The sequence below is a fragment of the Neoarius graeffei genome, chromosome 8, assembly GCF_027579695.1.
Source record: "Neoarius graeffei isolate fNeoGra1 chromosome 8, fNeoGra1.pri, whole genome shotgun sequence".
In the NCBI taxonomy this organism is placed as follows: domain Eukaryota; kingdom Metazoa; phylum Chordata; class Actinopteri; order Siluriformes; family Ariidae; genus Neoarius; species Neoarius graeffei.
This window is the reverse complement of record NC_083576.1, coordinates 80,651,529-80,674,140: the sequence shown is the minus strand read 5'-3', so window position 1 is coordinate 80,674,140 and position 22,612 is coordinate 80,651,529. Positions and strand designations below refer to the sequence as shown.

The window sequence follows — 22,612 nt, the reverse complement described above, 5'->3', positions numbered from 1 at the left end:
ACAATCAGATTTTAAGAACGTGTGTACCTGTTGATATGGGGATTTTCTTTTTTTTTTTCTCTTTCCTCCCCTATTTTAATGACGGTTACGCTGCGCTAATTGAGTTTACCGACACGGCTTTCTGGTTTCTCAGTAACGGGATGAGCGGATTTGTTTTGTCTCGTTAATGTGACAAGAGAGTGTGTGAAATCATTTTGGTTATGTCGACAATAGGGTGCATCAGCTGCCCTCACTTTCATAAAATCTGATGCGTTTTGTTTGGGTGTTCCTTTTCACCAATAAAGACATCCTGTAAAATGTTTTGACCATATTCAAAAGTCTAACGGTGGCACCATGAGGTTCATTTTTTGCCAAAAAACGCTTATTTTATGTTTTCGCGTAAGGTTTGAATCACAATGTCGGACTCCGTTTACTGATTTCTTGTGAGCCAGAGATCATGTTAAGAACCTTTGCGAGGGATTGAGAAGCATTAATGTGATTCATAATACATTTTTATTGTTTGTTTAAAAGTAGTTGAACAATGATTCAATGAACAGCTAAAACTCAAACTGTGCTTGATAATATATTTAGAATATGGACTAAAAATGTGGATCTAAGATATTTGGTATACTCTATAAGGTGCCTCATGAAAAGTGATCGAAATTTTGTCAGAAAAGTCATAAAATAGCAGCTTTTTCCATAACTTTGAGCTCCTGGTGCCACCATTAAACTTTTGAATTTTGTCAAAATATTTCATCCAGTGTGTTTTCTTACCAAAAGGAACATAAAAACAAAAACGCATCATGATCGGAGGAACTTTTCATTTTTAGGGGGCAACTCATGCACCCTAATTAGCAGAGTACCCCCACCCCTGACTTTTTTTTTTTAAAGATATTTTTTTGGGCTTTTTGCACCTTTATTGGATAGGACAGTGTAGAGACAGGAAATGAGCGGGAGAGAGACGGGAAGGGATCGGGAAATGACCTCGGGCCGGAATCGAACCCGGGTCGCCCGCATTCATGGTATGGCGCCTTAACCACCTGAGCCACGACACCCCCATGACTTTTTTTTTTTAAATACACAATTTACAAAAATGGTATTTTTGCGATGAAATCCGCGGATTCGCAGAATTCCGCACAGCCCTGGGAGAGTGAAGAATCCTTAGAGCTTGATCAAAATGGATAACCGTTGGCCAGATCTTAGAATATGAACTCTGGCTCTGCGATGACGTTATTTTTACGACGTGATGACAGTAATATAACAGCAGTGCACGGTTATAGTCTGTTGCAACCCTGCTGTAACACGTGGAGCTCTAACATGCACGATGGATTTAATGGACTCACCCAGAACTTGACTAAGAAGAAGGCATTCTGTGGTCCTTTCCCAAAAAGCTCCTTGAGGCCTCCTTTCTTCTCAGGGAATTTATCGTAGATCTGGCGGATGTCCACCGACTCCAGCAGCGGGTCGCTGTACGAGTGGCTCGTCTGGCCGATGTGAACAAACAGGTGCTTGTTGTACTGCAGAGAACGCACATAAATATCCTGCTGTCACTTTCATCAAGAACAATATGACGGTCAGGTCAAGTATTCATGCAGAGACAGAGCGTTCGATGAATCATCACTGTCTTTATAGCAGGTTATTAAAGGGGTCCTCCAGTGGATTGAGTTTCAAACTTATTTTATGAGAGAAAACTTTATTAATCCTGAAGGAAATTCTTAACTGTATGCAAAATAAAACCGTACAAGAAATAATTGCCTAAAAAAAAAAAAAAAAAGGTACCCTATCGGTATACGTGGCTACTGCTTATAAATAAAATTGTTATCGCATATATACGTTATCAATGATGCTCTAAACGTAGCTAATACTCGAGGATGCGTAACATGACCTCTCCAGGGTGCGGCGTGTTTTTAAGTCCGCACTTAAAAATACGTAGCAGCTTTGATACGTCACGTCACGTGTACGCCGTAAAAACGAAAGCTACGCAGCAGTGACGTAGCGGGAACGTTGCTCGAACACCTATTACGCCATGCGAACGCTTTAGAAGAAGAAACCACCTTTATTTGTCACATGCACACTTCAAGCACAGTGCAATTCATCCTCTGTATTTAATCCATCTGAAGCAGTGAGCACACGCACACACACCCAGAGCAGCGGGCAGCCACACCAGAGCGCCCGGGGAGCAGTCAGGGGTTCGGTACCTCGCTCAAGGGCACTTCAGCCCAAGGCCGTCCCACGTCAACCTAACTGCATGTCTTTGGACTGTGGGGGAAACCGGAGCACCCGGAGGAAACCCACGCAGACACGGGGAGAACATGCAAACTCCGCACAGAAAGGCCCTCGCCAGCTGCTGGGCTCAAACCCGGAACCTTCTTGCTGTGAGGCGACCGTGCCGCCTTTAGTTGACGTGTCTGATGAAGGTGGCTCCAGGGCTGGCTGGGATGCAGCTGATGTCGTCCCTCTTCCCTTGCCCTTCTTGGGTTCTGACTTCTTCGCTGGCATGATGCTTTCTTGACTGTGACGAATGACAGCGAACGCCGCAGATACACAGCAGCAATAAGAACGAAACGCCACGCCAATGAAACGGTTACGCCGCGGCAACGCATCATACGCTACACATACGCCTCAGTACGCCACAACTTTACGTCCCTTGAACCCCATACAAGCCCCAGAAACGCCACACACATGCCGTGTACGTCACAGGACTTTAATTATGGACAAAATACGCCTCATTTCTTGGCGTTTGACCCGCACGCCGCTTACATGGCAAGATACGAGGCACTGTGACACAAGCATTAGTACTAATGAGCACATTTTGTTTCACAAGTGTGGTGTAAAGTCTCTAAAATAAAAAAAAAAAAAAAAAAATGTAAAGCAAATAGCAGAAGTTTGATATCGGTTTCTCAATATATCAGCCAAAAAAGCTTAAAAAGAAAAAAAAAAAAAACTTAAAAAACCTTTCATTTGATCTTTCAGAAGGACCAAACAAAAGCTGTGATAATCAAAAGGTAAATTTTCTTAAAATAAACCCCACGTACAAGATATCGAATCAGTAGCCTGGGCGAACCACGAGGTGAATTTCGTTTCTCTTTTTATCTGCCGATTATCTTCCGAAACTACGAAGTTATAACGAGGTTTCTCTTATTTCGTTTCTGGTTCTGATTGACTATGAAGTTTATCAAGAAGTAGAACAGGTACTCGAACTTGATCAGGATAAGTGCTGATTGGTTACGAAGTTTTGCTCTTGTTACACTCATTCTTACCACACGATGACAGTGACGACTGCCTCGCTTCGCCTCTCTGAGGCAGTAGCCACAAAAATGGAAAGAATATAGAGGTGGGAGGAAAAAAAAAAACACTCTGCCATCGAGCAAAACTAAGCGACTGGTTAAAGACGGTGTGAGTCAGAGAAGCGACCAAGAGGCCGAGGGTAACTCTGAAGGATCTGAAGAGATCTGTACGGAGTTTCCCAAAAGCATCATAACACAGATCATCGTTAAATGGTAGAGCGAGCAGCACAAAGAACGCACTCTCTCCGAGTTAAGATGCTCTTAGCGTTAAGAGGCTTTTGGGAAACCCACCACTGAACAAATAAACCATTTTATTATTGTGTGGAATGTGTGGAAAAAGGTGCTCAGGTCTAATGACACCAAACTAGAAGTTTTTGACCTTAACACAAAGCTTGACATTTGGCAGAAACCCAGGTTTGTTCATCACCCTGAAACATGGTGGTGGTAGCATCATGTTGACGATTACCCTCGGTCTCTTGGTTGCTTCTCTAAAGAATGCCCGCATTTATTTCCTTCACTGGTTTTGGTGGACGTCCTTCTCCAGGGCCATATTTCTTTTTCCATTTTCTGATAATGGATTTTAATGGTGCGCCATGGGATGTTCAGGAATACGTGTGTGTGTGTGTGTGTGTGTGTGTGTGTATATATAAAGATCACCCAAAGCCTTAAACACATGAAGCATTCTTCTGGGTTTTGGGTTCTGTTCGTATTGCGAGATCACGAGTCGCCGTTCTGGTGATTGTAATGCTTCTGCGTATGCGCATCTGCAGTGCGCTATTGTTCCACTCATTCTTACAAACGTGATGACATAGTGGCTACTGCCTCGCTTCGCTTCTATGAGGCAGTAGCCACAAAAACAGTGCCTAATAGAACAATAAAATAGCAATAGAAATACTGTAGGGACTAAACTACAAAACTAAGAGGAAGAAGAAAAAAAAAACCAGTGTCTAGATAGTTAGCACTCTAACAATAGAAATAAAGTATATATTTTTTTTTCTTTCATGGTGTGGTTTCCATCAAATCCTGCGCTCTGATTGGCTGGCAAGCGGGTCCGTATCCTACGATACGGACCCCAGTCATGGACCTCTGGCGACTCGCTTGTTCACAACAAAAAACATGGTAGAATTTTTTGTCAACATTTAGCTTTTTTTTTTTTATAAGATTTATTTATAATATCAAAAATCTTATAAATTTTTGCCAGCATTTCTCAGGAGAATAGCATTAATTTTACAGCATGGATAGCGATAACGACAGTGTTCACAGCGAAAGCGAGTTTTACTACCCTGAGGAAGAAGAAATAAAAGAACATTTCAGGAGAAAGCTAAAAACCTCTAACTGTTGCTAATGCCGAGCAAAAATGTGGCTGAATCCTGAATGACTCAATTTTGTATAAATAGGGGACTACATAGGCGGCAAAATGTAGCTTTTTTCCTGCCATGGAAGTGCACTTGTATACCGAGGAGGAAGCCATTTGCATTACAGCCGTGAATGAGGATTCAAAATGGCGGATCGCCTCGGTTTTCCCTTTCGGGCGCTCTCGTTTTCTGTTAGAATTTGGTAAAGAAAAAATAAATATATTATTTACCAGCTTAAGGTCGGTCCGTATGGTGAAATACCGTGACCTCGGCCTTGAATACTGACCTCGGTCATGGTATTTCACCATACAGACCTCCCAGCTGGTAAATAACATAAATGAGACTAGGCTACGTTTACATTACGTCGAATCAGCGGATCATCAGATTAACGTTCTTAAAACGATTCGCGTTTACACTAAAACCGTTAGCCGTGCACACAGCAACACCAATACGCAGATACGCTCGGCTCCGCAGGCATCCTGCGCTCCAAATCACTCCGCCCTGAACAGCGAGTGCCCTCTGGAGGGTGCGCACTCCGGCCCTGCGCAGCTCACAGAGCGCGCGAGTGAAGTGAACAAGCCACGATTCGGGACTGAGCCGCTGTGTGTGAGATCCCAGCGCATATCACTTATTACTTGCAAGTGGAAGGATGGCAAGCCTAAAGACAATCATAACTACACAATGGGCAGTATTTGCATCAGTATTTGCAGTATTTTCATACTTTTATACTCTTTAATGAAAGGTGATACAAGGCGGAAGTCTGCGCCGTTTTTCAGCAGTCGCGTCACATGACCAACGCCAGCGAATCAGGAAGGTGGATGTCACAGTGACGTTGTCCAATGAGACGCCAGCTAGAGCTCAGCACAGCGTATTCGCGTATTCTCAATGTTTACACAGCACCGGAGCTGATACGATCTAGATTGAATATGTGGACGCTGGCGGATTCCCGTTTCCCCGCTTTTTCAGGGGGGTTAATGTAAACGGACAGTGCATCCGCGAAGAAAACGAGACAGATACGGTCTAGTGTAAACGTAGCCTAACCTGATGGTGAAAGTAAATACTGCATATAATGTTGGGGGGGGGACATTATTGCACATGATGCTTTTTATGTACGGTTAGTCGTAGATTTCGTAGAGTTCATTTTCAGAGACCAAATAGTTGCCAAGAAAAAATCCCTTTTTTTTTTTTTTTGAAACCAATACTGGATGGGCTTCCTGTGGTAGTGACGTATGCAGTGACATCAGGTTGTGGTCACTTGGAGCAACTCGGCTCTTTATATTCTCCGTTTACATTTTTGTTTTACTAGTATTTTTAACAAATTTATCAGTTTTTAAAAATATAAATGCCACAATGATGCTAAAAAGAAAGCACAAGCTGGAACTATACTGCATTTCTGCAGAGAAAATACAAAGTGTGCTTGCTCAGCTGTAGCAGTGTCTCACCGACAGAAACTGGATCAGACATGAGACTCTGCGCTGCAAATTTTTTTTTTTTTTTTTACATGATCTACAGAAAGTGTGTGTGTGGCTGCGCGCTCTAAAATCTCAGTTTAAAACGGCTCAACTCGCAGCGCGACAAGACACTTGGCGGTATTTTCTTGACAACTATCTGGCCTCCGAAAATGAAAGTTTGATTTCTGAAACCTACGACTAATTTTACATCAAACAAGTGTGAAAATCAATCCGCTGGAGGATCCCTTTAATGCTGACGTTGTCCGATATACGGCTGGGCGATTTAATGATATAACCTCCATCATGATAAATGACGTCACAATACACTTTTCTGAGATATCGTGAATCATTGTAATATTGTACATATAGTAATGTTCAAAAGTCTTAGGCACATGGAAAGAAATGCTGTAGACCAAAAATGGCTTCAAAAATAATGAAATTAAAGGTTTCAACATTTAAAAAAAAAAAATACTATAAACAGGAAGCAGTAAGCTGTAATGAATGAATAAATCCAGTCAATATTTGGTGTGAGACGACTCTTTGCTTTAAATAAAATAAAATGAGTAGTCTCAGGTCCAGTGAGTGCAGTTTTATGCAGAAATGAGGTGTAGGTTTTACTGAGCATCTTCCAGAACCAGCCCCAGTTCTTCTGGACACTTTGACTGTCACACTCCTTCATTTTGCACCAAAACTTTTGCAGTAGGCTTCATGTTTTGTTTTTTAATCTGAAAAGTGCTCTCTTAAAAGTGGAATATGCTGCTCAGATAGAACTTTTTTTTTTCCTGTAACATTTAATTTTGTGCTGGAAAATGAACAAACGTGTGGAACTCTAAAATGTTTTTGTACTGACTCGATAATGTAGAAGTCATACAATAGAAATCTTTAACAAAGTTTGTATCAGTGGCGGCTGGTGAGAAAGATTCTTGGTGGTGCTGGTGAGTGCCAGTAGATTTCCCTGCCGAGTCCAGTATAAGCATTCAAATGAACAGTCAGAAAATGACAACAATTCAACAGTAATAATTTAATTTCCTTCTCAAAATCAGCAGTTTCACAGATAAAGTAAATTAACAATTTACAGCTTTATTAGGCTCCATTTATGCTTTGGAAAGGAACGGGATCAAATACAATACAATACTCAAGTTCCTGAGAGAAGTTTACAGCAGGGGTATGATTTCAGCTGAATCTATACAAATCAACAGTGTGCGAAGGCGTGTGTGTGTGTGTGTGTGTGTGTGTGTGTGTGTGTGTGTGTGTGTGTGTGTGTGAGAGAGAGAGAGAGAGAGTATGTGTGTGTGAATGAGTGAGAGAGAGGGGGGAAGGTTTCTAAGGTGAGTGTGGGACTGAGTGATTGTATGAAAAGAGAGAGAGAGGTGGTGTGTGTGTCTGATTCTAAGGTGAGTGTAAGATTTCTGTGAGAGAGTGACTATGAAATGAGGTGTGTGTGTGTGTGTGTGTGTGTGTGTGTGTGCACGCGCGTTCTGAGCTAGGTGTATTTCTGTGAAACGAGAGAGACAGAGAGAAACAAACACAGTGTTGACACTCTTATTGTGAATACAAACCATGACAAGAAAGATGTGTGATTATTGTCCAGTATGAACCGAGATAGAGCGCCAGAGAGAGAGAGAGAGCACCTGAGAGAGAGAGAGAACCCGAGACAGCGCGCGCCCGAGAGAGAGACAGAGAGAGAGAGAAAGAGAGCCCGAGAGAGAGAGAGCGCCCAAGAGAGAGAAAGAGAGCGAGAGAGGGAGAGCGCCCGAGAGAGAGAGAGTGCCCGAGAGAGAGAAAGAGCCCGAGCCCGAGAGAGAGAGAGAGCCCGAGAGAGAGAGCGCCCGAGAGAGAGAGAGCGCCCAAGAGAGAGACAGAGAGAGAGAAAGAGAGCCCGAGAGAGAGAGAGCGCCCAAGAGAGAGAAAGAGAGCGAGAGAGGGAGAGCGCCCGAGAGAGAGAAAGAGAGCGAGAGAGGGAGAGCGCCCGAGAGAGAGTGCCCGAGAGAGAGAAAGAGCCCAAGCCCGAGAGAGAGAGCCCGAGAGAGAGAAAGAGCCCGAGCCCGAGAGAGAGAGCCCGAGAGAGAGAGCGCCCGAGAGAGAGCGCCCAAGAGAGAGACAGAGAGCGCACCTGAGAGAGAGAGAGAGCGAGAGAGAGGGAGAGAGAGCACCCGAGAGACAGCACCCGAGAGAGAGAGACAGAGCGCCCGAGAGAGAGAGAGCACCCGAGAGAGAGAGACAGAGCGCCCGAGAGAGAGAGCACCCGAGAGAGAGAGAGAGCACCCGAGAGAGAGAGAGCGCGCCCGAGAGAGAGTGCACCTGAGAGAGAGAGCGCGCACCTGAGAGAGCACCCAAGAGAGAGGGAGAGAGAGAGAGAGAGAGAGAGCACCCGAGAGAGAGCACCCGAGAGAGAGGGAGAGAGAGAGAGAGAGCACCCAAGAGAGAGCACCCGAGAGAGAGGGAGAGAGCACCCGAGAGAGAGCACCCGAGAGAGAGGGAGAGAGAGCACCTGAGAGAGAGAGCACCCGAGAGAGAGGGAGAGAGAGGGAGCACCCAAGAGAGAGGGAGCACCCGAGAGAGAGAGTGAGCTACATTTTCTGTAGCGGGGTGAAATTTCCAGCGCCCCAAAACCATTAAATTCGGCGATGCTGATTGGCCAAATATTGATTATTTTTCCCGAGCAACCATACACAATTGGCTATTTCGCTGCACTTCTGGGGCGCTTTGACGAGCACCCAAGAAGAGAAATGATACGAGTCTGTCGGTGGAAATGTTGTTTAAATAATTTTTTTTTTCCCTCCACATCTGGGAGGGCGGCGGCGCCCGAGCGCCCCCTATGGGCCAACTGCCACTGGTTTGTATGAAAGACGTTTGCACAGTACTGTATATACATTTTAACTAAACTATTTTTAAACTAAATTTAGATTTCATTTAGATTTTCCTAAATACTGTAATAGTTGAGTTTTGATATTTCTGTTCTTAATGAACTGTTTTTCTGAGCTGTAATAAATAACGTGGTCATAATGAACGCCATATTTCAAAACACGACGTGAAGTAATCGTCCACCACTGCTGCCCCTCCCCCCCTCAATCCTACATTCAGATTGTGCAGACAGCGATTATGCCTCGGCTTTGACTCCATGCACTTCCACTGAAATGTATTGTTATGGTTACATGACAACTGAATGGTGAATACAAATCATTTTTATTTTTCTTCTGTGCATGTTAGATGAATAGCTGCTGTCTCACAAAATCAGAGGGGAAAAAAACGGGGTCATAGACGCGCTGCCAGAGTGACGGATCACTCAGGTCTGCTGTCGGAGAAGGAGAGGACTGAACGACGCTCACGGCACAGAAACACAAAGCTTGTTGACACGCTACATGAACCTGGCTCGAGCCTCAGCAACAGGATGTGCTCTTTGTTTTGCGATTCGGAAAAGGAGACGCTTTATGTTGACTTTGGTATCGCTGTAATGCACAACAGAAAACGGAATGATGTATAACCGAGGGTTAGGAGGTAGTGTTCAGGGCCTTGATGACCAGCGGGCAATTATACTGCAGGATTCTCTGCATTTTTCCACTGCTGAAGGACCTGCATTCGGGTTCATATTCTGCTCACCTTAGCACATTTCATTCATCTTGAACTTAAAACCAATTAAATGAAACAGACGCGAACTGCCAGTACGAGGCGATAAACTCCGACGCATTTAAAAGGGAACCAAAGTCATTTTTAAACTTGCTTTATTTCTTAATTAACGTGTTATTCAATGACGTTTTCGGTTTTAGTAACCTTATATCGTGACTCGTATTGGCAACTAATCACAATTAAATATTATATTTATAAAAACCTGTTCGGTTTTTAGCCGTGTTGAATTTAGCTCGTTTGGTCCACGGCAGGCGTCGCTTATCCGCACGATCTTCACGAGACTTGTGCGAGACTTCAAAACGTTTAGGTGTCAGCGCCACCATTTTGAAAACTGTTTTCCAAACGAAGTATTGCACAAAAACGAGTTTAAATGACGATTACTGCAGACTTTTTTCAAACTTTCCTGATTGCTATCAAAACAAACAAAACTTCCGGCTTGATTACATCAGCGTTCGAAAGAGGGCGCGCGCGTCTTTTGACAACGTTGGCAGACGTCGGTCGCTTTGATTTCCGCTGTACGTTTTACTTCCGTCCTACGATGTCTCGCACAGGTCTCAACGAATCTCGTTTACAGCCATTGCTTTGACATATGGACTGATTTATTACAGAGCATATTTCAAACACTCAACTTGCTATAGCAGCGACAAAATAGCGATCAAAAATGCGTTCCGATATTTAATAAAATGAGATGAATAGAATTTTGATGATAAAAAAAATCTACCTTCACTGCCCCTTTAAACTGCTGGACCAAATAAAATAGATTCAACAAAGGCATAAGTTATAACTTAAAACTTAAATACCAGAGGTGCAGGGGCGGATCTAGAAAAGTATTTATGGGGTGGCAAGAGGGGGGGCAGGAATTTTTGAGGGGTGGCAACGTATTACAGACGTATATATACTGAATTTAATCACAGTTTGATGACAAATAGTATGTACACACTACAAAAGGGCACGGGCTGCCATTTACAAACTCATACAGACAAACTTAATCTCATGCTTTTATTGTTCGCGAAGAACACACATTCTCAGATGAGGTCTATACCGTTTCTGGACAGTTTTATACTGTATATGCAAAAGAACAGACACTAAAAAACAACAATAACAACACTGCTTCAAGTTCGGCATGATTTAAACCATTTACACCAGTGTCACATTTTATAGTTTTTTTTTTTTCTCACGCTTTGTAAAGGCTCACCAGTGAGCATAACATGAACTCGTCATGCCTACAACAGCTGAATGCGGCGATTTCCATGTTGCTCAGTGTTGGGTCAAATTGTTGGGTCAAATTGGACTGTTTGGTAATTGGTCTGCTATTTTTTCTATGTGCATCCCTGTAGTGGTGATTTTTCTTTTGTTTATTTTCCTGGGCCCTTGCATTTTGAGATGCTTGACGGACAGAATGCATAAGATGATAAATAGTCTTACCCGCAAACCTCTGCATAGAGAGAACAATGTATATTATCGTCCTGCTAGGGTGCAACACTAATCTAATTAAAATCTAGTTAATACTGTGATTAGTATTAAAGGGGGGGGATTGTTGGGTCAAATTTTATTATATGTAGATTATGATCAGAATATGAATCAGAATCAGTCGGTTAATAAAATTTGACCCAACAATCCCAAGTTTGTGAAGCGTTTTGCTGAGTGTTGGGTCAAATTTTATTATATGTAGATTATGACACAGAATAAGCTAAGAATTAATATTTCACTAAACTTACATATATCTACATATATCCTGATTTAACCTACTGATTCTGATTCATATTCTGATCATAATCTACATATAATAAAATTTGACCCAACAATCAGCAAAACGCTTCACAAATTTATCAAGATCTACTGCTTTTGTGCGCGTTGATTCAATGCTGAGTATAGCCAAACTTGATAGTCTCTTTTCTGTCATAGTCAACCGCAAATAACACTACGTTCACACTGCAAGGCTTAATGCTCAATTTCGATTTTTTTTGTGAAATCCGATTTTTTTGTGAGGTCGTTCACATTAACAAATATATGCGACTTGTATGTGATCCTCAGTATGAACGAAAAGCGACCTAAAAGTGTTCCGCATGCGCATTGCAGGATACGACGACGTCACACGCAGTGAGCATGGCCAGTGTTTACGGAAGTAACCTAAAGTTTCCTGTGTATGACAGTAGCCAGCATGGAGTACCTGGCGATGATGCAGTTGTTGTTGCGACGGAGCCAGAACATGCACAATAGCCTGATGTTAAGGAGGAGGTTGAGAAGGAAGAGGGCAAGGGTTTTGGCTCAGGCGTTCTGCGGGGTAGTGACTGCAACCTCTGTTCAAAGGAACGTGTGGGTGCGGAGTCGCATTGATGTCATGCGCCATGTTGTTGTAACTTTTTTTTGAGAGACCGGCCGCCGACTTCAGCGCAGAATAGTGACGTTTGTGGCTTGTTGATGACGTGTAAGTCAGATGAATGCGACCTGGCGGTTCAGACTGAAGTCGCATATGAAAAGATCGGATAGGAATCGGAATTAGGACCACATATCCAAACGGCCTGGGTCGGATTTGAAAAAAATCGGATCTGTGTCGTTCATATTGTCAATAAAGATCGGATACAGGTCACATATGGGTGAAAAAAATCGGATTTGAGTCACTTCAGCCTGCAGTGTGAACGTAGTGTAAGTCTTTATGACTTTATATAGGATTCAAAGTAACTTTACAATGTTTTCCTTGACAGACGTTGAATCAATATTAACTTTTGTGGCCGACTTTACGCAAAACTAATGTCAGGCCTAGCTAACATTACATGTATAGTTAGCTAAATAACCTTCTCCAACCTGATTTTTATCCTCTCAAAATCAGCATCGCAACTATGCTAGCACTGTACATTCATTATAATTTCATTTCTTGATAGAGAGTTAATCAGCTTTTACCCCTTTCCTCGCAACTCCTGGCTCCCTCGCTTCGCGCCTCTCAATTTTCCAAAACAACCAATCTCTGGTGTTATCTCGTGCTGCATTCGGACACTGGAAATTTGCGCATGTAAATGTCAAATTGGCCGTAATTTTTCTTTGAATTTGTCGCTGCCAACTGGGGTGGCAGCAGGGGTGGCAAGGCTTTCTTTTAGGGTGGCATTTGCCACCCTATGCCACCCCGGTAGATCCGCCCATGCAGAGGTGGACAGTAACAAAGTACATTTACTTGAGTCCTGTACTTAAATACGCCTTTTGAATATCTGTACTTTACTTTGAGTATTTTTTTTTTTTTTTTGGGGAAACTTATGACTTTAACTTCACTACATTTGAAAGGCAAATATCATACTTTTTACTCCACTACATTTCTGTCAAGGTCCTCGTTACTATGAAGCGGCTTTGAAAGTGGATGGTTTTTTCTTTTCTTTTCTAAAACGTGATTTTTTTTTTTCGCAGTTGACACTGAGACAGCCTATCAGTAATCACTAAGGTCACGTCCATGGACTGTATAAAATCAAGTTCAGTGATTTCTCAGCAGCGTTATTTGAACATGACCAATTGATGGCAGAATGGAAGGAGGCAGTTCTTCTGGGGAAAGGATTAAAGATTCGTTTCGTTTTAAATGTTTGCATTGTTTGCTTAAAACGAACCACATCATGGCCTCCAAAAACTCGCCGTCCAACCTGCAGAAGCATATGTAAACGTATGGAAACATTTCATTCCAAGAGGAAGCTTGCAGTGAAGTTGTCTGTGCTTTTAGAGCTAGCGATAACGTTGCAATAGCTGTGCAGTCTGGTTAGTCAAATGACTTTCTAGGATTTGCCCGCCAAGTTGCCGTAGCCTTGTCCACGGCTAACGCTAACACATAGCTAGTTAACTTGGACACTGTTAGTTAGCATGTAAAAACGGAGTTACGCTAACATGAATAACGTTAACTTATCTGAAGTGCTTTCAGAAATATGTTTTAGCATAATCTTGCCAAATAAACAGAATGTAGAAATCTTTCTTTTCTAGTAACGTTAGCGACCCGATATGATTTTGAATTTGAAAAGAGTTTGCTAGCGTCAGGTGGAGTTTCACTGACTAGCTAGCTTAACGTTAAACCACCATGATGGCACAGCATGCGTTCATTTTGTGAATTCACATTTCTGTCTTTGGTAATGTTAACATTGTAGCTTTTGTGACCTTACGCAATTACTATAGCTACTACATATGTTTTACCAGTAGCCAAAGAGAAAAACTAGCGAGCAGTTTATTGATGATTAAGTTGTGTTTCATTTTGTAACATTCTACCAGGTGTTTATTCTACTAGTCAATAAATCCAGTCGGTTGCTTCAGAGGCGTTAGGTTTTGTAAGCGTTGTGGCAATAATACAACGATGCGTTGACAGAAAATGTACTTTTAATATTTAAGTATTTTTAAAAGCAAGTACTTCAGTACTTTAACTTAAGTAAAAATTTGACTGGACAACTTTCACTTGTATCGGAGTCACATTTGACCAGCGGGATCTGTACTTTGACTTCAGTAACGGATTTGGGTACTTTGTCCACCTCTGTTAAATACACGTACAATATTTTACTATTAGCGAGTAAGAAAGCAATCATGAGGAAATGGTTGGTGATAGATTCTCCTACAATAGAGGACTGGGTCAAGGTGGTTCGGGATATTTTTATAATGGAGAAGCTAACTTTCATTCTGAGGCTTGAACAAGACAAGTTTGAAAGATCCTGGAAAATCTGGAGAAATTATGTAACCATACATGTCAACCTTTGGTCAATCAAACCTGTATAACCAACCTCCAAAATCCGTATTTCCCTTATAAAATCCGTATAAGATGCAAATTAAAATAATTTACCTAAAATTTGAATGATAATTAACAATGATGTATCCAAGTTACTTTTTATTCAATATTAATAACAATAAACCTTCAGAATGAATACAAAGCTCCAATGTTTGACAAAAACACAAAGTGTCACTCTAATGTTCTGAATTGTACTCCATGACAGCTTTTTTAGCACTCTGCACCAATACCTCACGAGGCTGCATGTCACAGCAAGTGTCTGTGTTGATCTTGCCGGAGCGCCCGTTCAGAATCGTTTCATACTGAAAGTTGCTCAGGTGGAAATACGCTTTTCAAACAAAATGTTACTTCCCGGTTGGCGGGATTCTCGCAATGCGGTGTGCGCATGATCAGAAGTGGAACGAAGTCTCGCTACCACAAGATAACGCGCGATTTCATAAGACTCTTTACTGGCTGTGTGTGCTGTCTGTGGTGTACAATACGTTTGTAAATGTTATGCGCTCTTTTATCATCGTGGGAATTGATTATAGCTCTAAATAAATATTGAAGTTTTTTTTAAAGAATCTGTATAACTTTATTTGTATGCCCGTATACTACGTTTATTGAATCAAATCCATATAAAACACGGACATTCCGTATAGGTTGACATGTATGTGTAACAACCTTTAGACAAGATATTGAATAACTCGACACAATGGCGCCCCCTATGTTTGGCTCCATTCCACTGGTTTGGTTTCTTTTGTTGTTTTTACGTAGGAGTTAGACTATTCTCAGTCCAAGGTATACATATAAACAGCCAGGTTTTTTTTGTAATTATTATTATTGTTGTGATTTCCTTCACAGTACGTATGTACTGGTGAGTCCTGTGCTGGCCACAACAAGTAGGCTCAGCAGTGCAGGGCGCTATGGAGGATCCTCGCTGATCCAAGCAGAACAGTCTTCTGCATAGTAAAGGGTTTCAACCCTACATGGATGTTGCTCAAATATCCTTCTAGTCTATTGGTGAAGCTACCCAGCACTCCTATAACAATTGGGCGGCACGGTGGTGTAGTGGTTAGCACGGTCACCTCACAGCAAGAAGGTTCTGGGTTCGAGCCCAGCGGCCAGCGAGGGCCTTTCTGTGCAGAGTTTGCATGTTCTCCCTGTGTCTGCGTGGGTTTCCTCCGGGTGCTCCGGTTTCCCCCACAGTCCAAAGACATGCAGTTAGGTTGATGTGGGGCGGCCTTGGGCTGAGGTGCCCTTGAGCAAGGTACCGAACCCCTGACTGCTCCCCGGGCGCTCTGGTGTGGCTGCCCACTGCTCTGGCAGGATGAAATTTCACTGTGCATGTGACAAATAAAGGTTTCTTCTACTAACAACTTTCTTCATCTTCCATAGGGTCTTGACCTCTATAGCAAGATCACGATCCTTCTCGATCTTCTCGTCCTCCTTCAACGTGATCCTACAATCAGCTGGGCAAGCAACATCAATGATGCGAGACACATTCTCGTCCTTGTCTACCACCGCAATATCGGGTCTGTTGTGCGGGAGCCTCTTATCCGTCTGGATCGTAAAATCCCACAATACCGTCGCATGGCTGTTCTCGATAACTGGCTTGGGATTATACCAATTCTCCTCGCATTTCTTGTCATATTGCTTGCACAGATCCCAGTGGATGGCCTTGGCTACATTATCGTGTTGACGTTTGTACTCTGACTGTGCTCGCTTGGGGCATTCACTTAGAAGGTGGTTCACGGTTTCATCCTTACTCCTGCACAGTTTACATAGGGATTCTCCCTGAGACTTGATCGCATTAGTCCTGAGTGACCGACTCTGTGCGGCCATGATCAGTCCTCCGGTGTGTTTTTTCAGATGACTCTTCTCTAACCACACACCTAGCTTTTCTCACTTGCGGTCCCATCCATCTCCCTCAAAACTGGCTATGAAGTTGCTTCTCTTGGACTTCCTTCAGCCGTTCCTTGCACTTTCTTTTCTAAAACTCCTTACAATTCTCTCGACAGCCAGGCATACCTTCCCGTGCTGCTGTCAGCAGTCTCTCACTGCTCTCCACTACGTTCAAAAGTTTGGGGTCACTTGGAAATGTCCTTATTTTTGAAAGAAAAGCACTGTTCTTTTCAATGAAGCTCACTTTAAACTAATCAGAAATCCACTCTATACATTGCTAATGTGGTAAATGACTATTCTAGCTGCAAATGTCTGGTTTTTGGTGCAATATCTCCATAGGTGTATAGAGGCCCATTTCCAGCAACTCTCACTCCAGTGTTCTAATGGTACAATGTGTTTGCTCATTGCCTCAGAAGGCTAATGGATGATTAGAAAACCCTTGTACAATCATGTTAGCACAGCTGAAAACAGTTGAGCTCTTTAGAGAAGCTATAAAACTGACCTTCCTTTGAGCAGATTGAGTTTCTGGAGCATCACATTTGTGGGGTCGATTAAATGCTCAAAATGGCCAGAAAAATGTCTCGACTATATTTTCTATTCATTTTACAACTTATGGTGGTAAATAAAAGTGTGACTTTTCATGGAAAACACAAAATTGTCTGGGTGACCCCAAACTTTTGAACGGTAGTGCAAGTCCAATTTCTGCCTGGTCTACGCAGTCCTCTATGGCTATCAGGCCCCTGCCCCCACTTTTTTATATTATTATCTTCCTTTTTCCCCTTTATTAAATAATATGCATAGTTAATATGTACTGTATGCAGGGTTTGTGAATATGATTGGATGTGTATGGATGAAGGGAATGGAGATGTATATGAGAGTATGTATACGGCGTAGATAAGCTTATATGCTGGGTTTTTTTGCTTTCATTTTGAATTTGCCTACTTGATCAGGTACGTGTTTATCGGAGTAAGGCGATGGATATGAGTACTGGTGCTTTTTTCCTTTTTTTTAAAAAAATCATTTTACTTTGGTTTGTTGGTAAAGACTGCTAACACGATGACACGGTTAAGAGCAACATGTATAATCTGTTTCTCAAATAAAATAAGAAAAATAATAATTAAAAAAAAACTGAAAAACGTACACGCCAGTGAGTGGCTTGCTTTCTCAGCGTCACTTAATAAAACAAAACTCAAAATATTTTTCAGTGTGGCGGCACGGTGGTGTAGTGGTTAGCGCCGTCGCCTCACAGCAAGAAGGTCCGGGTTCGAGTCCCGTGGCCGGCGAGGGCCTTTCTGTGCGGAGTTTGCATGTTCTCCCCGTGTCCGCGTGGGTTTCCTCCGGGTGCTCCGGTTTCCCCCACAGTCCAAAGACATGCAGGTTAGGTTAACTGGTGACTCTAAATTGAGCGTAGGTGTGAATGTGAGTGTGAATGGTTGTCTGTGTCTATGTGTCAGCCCTGTGATGACCTGGCGACTTGTCCAGGGTGTACCCCGCCTTTCGCCCGTAGTCAGCTGGGATAGGCTCCAGCTTGCCTGCGACCCTGTAGAAGGATAAAGTGGCTAGAGATAATGAGATGAGCTAACTAGTGGTGGTTTTTGCTAACAGTTAGCTGAAAGTTATCGCTAACTACGTAGGGATAATGTTAGCTTTCTTGCGGCAAGTTAAAAGTGATGTGCAGCTTATGATTTAAAAAAAAAAAAAACTCCCAACTGATCCGCGGGCGCTGTTAGCATGGCTGCCCACTGCTCTGGGTATGTGTGTGCGCTCGTTGCTCACGTGCGTGTGTGTGTTCACTGCTTCAGATGGGTTAAATGCAGAGAGGAATTTCACAAGTGTGTGATGAATAAAGTTGTGCTTTCTTTCTTTCTAAATTTGAGAGTTGTAATAGAGATTGTCGAACTTACTGTCTAATCTAATTCACATCCAGAGCGCGACTACTTGTGGAACCCGAGGGCAAAACTGTACAAACTTCGGGATGTAAAAAAAGAAAGAAAGAAAGTCTTTCAGGAGCTCCATCAGCTCCTTCTCCTCCTCAGGAGCGTCTTCTGGTCCATGACTTTTTTTTTCCTTTTTTTAAGTGACAAGAAGCAACAGCTGTACAAACGCAAAGTCATCCATTATTATTATTGTTGCTGCTGCTGCTTCTTCTGTGTTGTTTTTGCTTTGATATTCGCGCCAAGGTTTATGTAAACGTAGCACCGTAACTTCCGTATACAGCGACGTAACTGACGTACACAGCGACGTAATGACGTGGCTCCGCTTAGCACTGCGAGCGATGGAAAAGCAAACTGGTTCTCAGCTGGCTCGCAAGTTGAACGAGTTGTGAACCAGCACCAGCACTGGCCCCGAACCAGCCCTGGAACTGATTTGGTGGAAAAGGGGTAATTGTAGGGCCTTGACCCATCACTGCGAACTATATTCCCGAGTCGGATGGTCGTCACTGTCTACCAGGAGGCTGACTCACTGGTATACCTTTATATACAAGGCAATACTTGGACTACTGCCACCCTGCATCAGTAACCTAATCACACTGAGGAACCTTGACTCTTATGGCCTGCACTCCAATGATCATTTGCTGCTCTCTGTCCCATCCGTCCGCACAGAGCAGGGATAAAGAGCTTTTGTTTCCTCTGCCCCCACCACCTGGAACAAGCTGCAAAAGGACCTAAAAATAAAAGAACTTATTCCATTGAGCGATTTTAACTCCAGACTGAGAGCACTTGAGACGGCGTCCCTGATTTGCAATTGTTTTAAATGATTTTTTTTTTTCTTTTAATCAGACTCCTGTAAATTGTAATTTGTAACCTGTGCTGCCTCTTGGCCAGGACGCCCTTGTAAAAGAGATTATTAATCTCAATGGGTCTTCTCTCCTGGTAAAATAAAGGTTAAATTAAAAAAAATAATAATAAACATGGGCGGCACGGTGGTGTAGTGGTTAGCGCTGTCGCCTCACAGCAAGAAGGTCCGGGTTCGAGCCCCGGGGCCGGCGAGGGCCTTTCTGTGTGGAGTTTGCATGTTCTCCCCGTGTCCGCGTGGGTTTCCTCCGGGTGCTCCGGTTTCCCCCACAGTCCAAAGACATGCAGGTTAGGTTAACCGGTGACTCTAAATTGACCGTAGGTGTGAGTGTGAATGGTCGTCTGTGTCTATGTGTCAGCCCTGTGATGACCTGGCGACTTGTCCAGGGTGTACCCCGCCTTTCACCCGTAGTCAGCTGGGATAGGCTCCAGCTTGCCTGCGACCCTGTAGAAGGATAAAGCGGCTAGAGATAATGAGATGAGATAATAAACATGTGATTAAGGCTAATCGCATTTTTAAAGCGATTTAAAGTGTTTATTGTTAACAGAATAATGCGGTTATTTTGACTTCTAAATGTCAAAATAATGGCGAATTCTCTTTTCACCAGACAGGGATCCCAGCAGTAATTGAAAAAAATAGAGGAATGTAAGAAACTATCACCGGGCGGCACAGTGGTGTAGGCTAGTGGTTAGCGCTGTCGCCTCACAGCAAGAAGGTCCGGGTTCGAGCCCCGTGGCCGGCGAGGGCCTTTCTGTGCGGAGTTTGCATGTTCTCCCCGTGTCCGCGTGGGTTTGCTCCGGGTGCTCCGGTTTCCCCCACAGTCCAAAGACATGCAGGTTAGGTTAACTGGTGACTCTAAATTGACCGTAGGTGTGAATGTGAGTGTGAATGGTTGTCTGTGTCTATGTGTCAGCCCTGTGATGACCTGGCGACTTGTCCAGGGTGTACCCCGCCTTTCGCCCGTAGTCAGCTGGGATAGGCTCCAGCTTGCCTGCGACCCGGTAGAAGGATAAAGCGGCTACAGATAATGAGATGAGATGAGAAACTATCAGCAGGGGTCAAGGGGGCTGCCTGAAGCTGTTGAGATTTTAACATTTAAAGATGCTATAGAACACATTTTTTACATAGATTTAACATAGAAAAGCAACAGAATTTAACCATAATGTGTATCTACGGTATTTGATGCCATATTTTGTAATCAATGACATAAATGGCAAAAAAATATATAAAAATTAGACGAAAATGTAGCTTTGAAGAATATACTTGCCTAAATATTCCACTGATTTTGTTATAACAATAGTATCCATAGTTCATCTCATTTATTTTTTTTTGTTTCAAGTTAAATGTCAAAACTAGTCTAATATAAGCCACATTCATTTTTCAAAAATCATGAATATGAGCAGAAATCAATGATTCAGTAATATTAGATATATACATATGTACAGCAAATACTGGAGATATTTGATTTAAACCTCTCTTTTTGAAAGGTTTCACTGCAAAGGAATTTAATGCTCTTTTCTGGGGTGCATTCTGTCTTTCCTCCAGTTTTCTCTGATCTTTCCTTCTGCTTTTCTGATGTTCCTGCAGTGCTCTGAATTAAGTTCAACGCATTAGAAACAAAAGCATGAACGGAGTTAAAACATGTTTTCTAGCAAATGGGCGCAGCCGTATTGTTTTCTTGTTCTATCGCGTACAGTCTCGCGGTCAGTGTTGCCAGATACTCCTGACGTTTTCCAGCCCAAAATATGTTCAAAACCCGCCAAAATGCACTTGAAACCCCCCAACTGGGCGGGGAACCGCGCAATCTGGCAACACTGCTCGCGGTATTTACATCAATTTAACTTCCGAGTGTTCCCGAATGTCAACGAGAACAAACGAAGCTGACGAAAACATCGCTAAACAAGCAAACCAAATCAGAACGTATTCTGCTGGTCATTTTACTTAACCCTTTGGTGACTGACCCCTTGAAAATGGTTCCTCCAGGAACGATGACGTTTCAGTTGTCAAGACAACGGAAAAACTAAAATACAAAAACAGAAAGATACGTCACAATGCTCTTGTGCACAAAACAAAATGCTCTTGTATTTGTATTTTAGTTTTTCCGTTGTCTTGACAACTGAAACGTCATGGTTCCTGGAGGAACCATTTTCAAGGGGTCAGTCACCAAAGGGTTAAACATATTTTTAATGGATATACAAGAGATTTAAAAAAAAAAAAAAAACAACTTTCGCTAGAAAATAGCGGAATTCCGCTAAATAGCGGACGTCTGGGATCCCTGACCAGAGTATCTATTCAGTTTTGTTCCAGAAGAAGTGATACATACTTGAGTGAAATAAATAAAGGCTGAAGCCAAGACGAAAGTGCCCGCTGAAAATGTTTCAGTGCCCATCTTTGTGGTGTCTGTCTCCCTGGCAACAGATTTGGTCTTATCTGATTGGTTGTTGCCCTGGTTGCCAGCAAAAAGCCCAAAAAGTTACCCCGTACCGGTATATCATCACCTTTATTGTGCCCGAAATGCCAATTACTTTATTTTACAGTTCATTTATTTTGAATGCTGATGAGTGAACATACAGACTCTGGGTTTCGCTCCTGCTCCAGGAACGAGGAGAACTCGATGAGTCGCAGTTTGCTCGTGCCGATGGAGCGTCCCTGCCACGGTGGAGGAGTTGCTGCAGGAGCTCTGGGAGGCTCATAACCTGCAACACACAAACACAAGGGCTGGTTTGAACCCCCTATCATCCTCCTTCTGCACAAACTGATTTACGGTGTAATGAATTAACCAAACGTGTCAGTGTACCTGATAATGCCGTGGCGGCCTGAATGGGGTAGGCGTGCTGCGTAAACGGCTTAATGCTGCGGAAACACATGACACAGCAGTCAGGACATCTTCGCCTTTGGCTAAAGTACACTCTAAGGACTCTGTCCTAAACTCTGAATCGATCTTTGTCTGAGAAAATGAACTTCCTAAACCTCAGCACCCCTAAACAAACACACGATTTTAAACTAAGAGTAAATAACATTAGACCACTGTGCTGCTGAATTCTCAAATCTGTTTGGGATTTATGATTATCGATCATCAATAAATCATCCCTAAATTCAGGTGCGTTTTGGAGTTGAGGGGGTATTTTGGAGCCCCAGTCAGAAAGGCAACCCATATTCATACCTGTTCTGGTTTTAAAAGACACATGATGTACTGTACGTCAAGCGTTAAGGGCTTTACTCACTCTTGTGAGGATCCAGGATGGCCCGTCGGCAGCTGCCAAAACTACACCCGGAACAAACAGAAAAAGAGTCTCACTAAACAAAGCGGCAGAACAAAACCTGGCTACGCTCTCAAAGCAGACATGCCGCGATTTATCATGTGGATTCTCAGTGGAAGTACAGAGCTGGTGTGGAGCTTTGTGCTGCTGGGCTTCTGGGCAGAACTTTAAACAAGATACTGCAGCGGTTTTCAAACTCCCCTCGATTCACTGTATCTGTAGTGTATATGAG

The 22,612-nt window shown here is 42.9% G+C and overlaps 1 protein-coding gene across 5 annotated transcripts in view; it reads right to left on the bottom strand.

Moving 5' to 3' along the window:
- tead1a (TEA domain family member 1a) overlaps window positions 1-22,612 on the bottom strand; it is a 228,495-nt gene that overhangs the window by 22,215 nt on the left and 183,668 nt on the right. For all 5 annotated transcript variants that reach the window (XM_060928321.1, XM_060928318.1, XM_060928320.1 and 2 more), the window contains 4 exons: window positions 22,345-22,385; window positions 21,918-21,973; window positions 21,692-21,816; window positions 1,323-1,496 (listed from right to left, as the gene is read on the bottom strand). In XM_060928321.1, coding sequence (XP_060784304.1) covers window positions 1,323-1,496; window positions 21,692-21,816; window positions 21,918-21,973; window positions 22,345-22,385 — 396 coding nt within the window. The remainder of the gene's footprint in view (window positions 1-1,322; window positions 1,497-21,691; window positions 21,817-21,917; window positions 21,974-22,344; window positions 22,386-22,612) is intronic.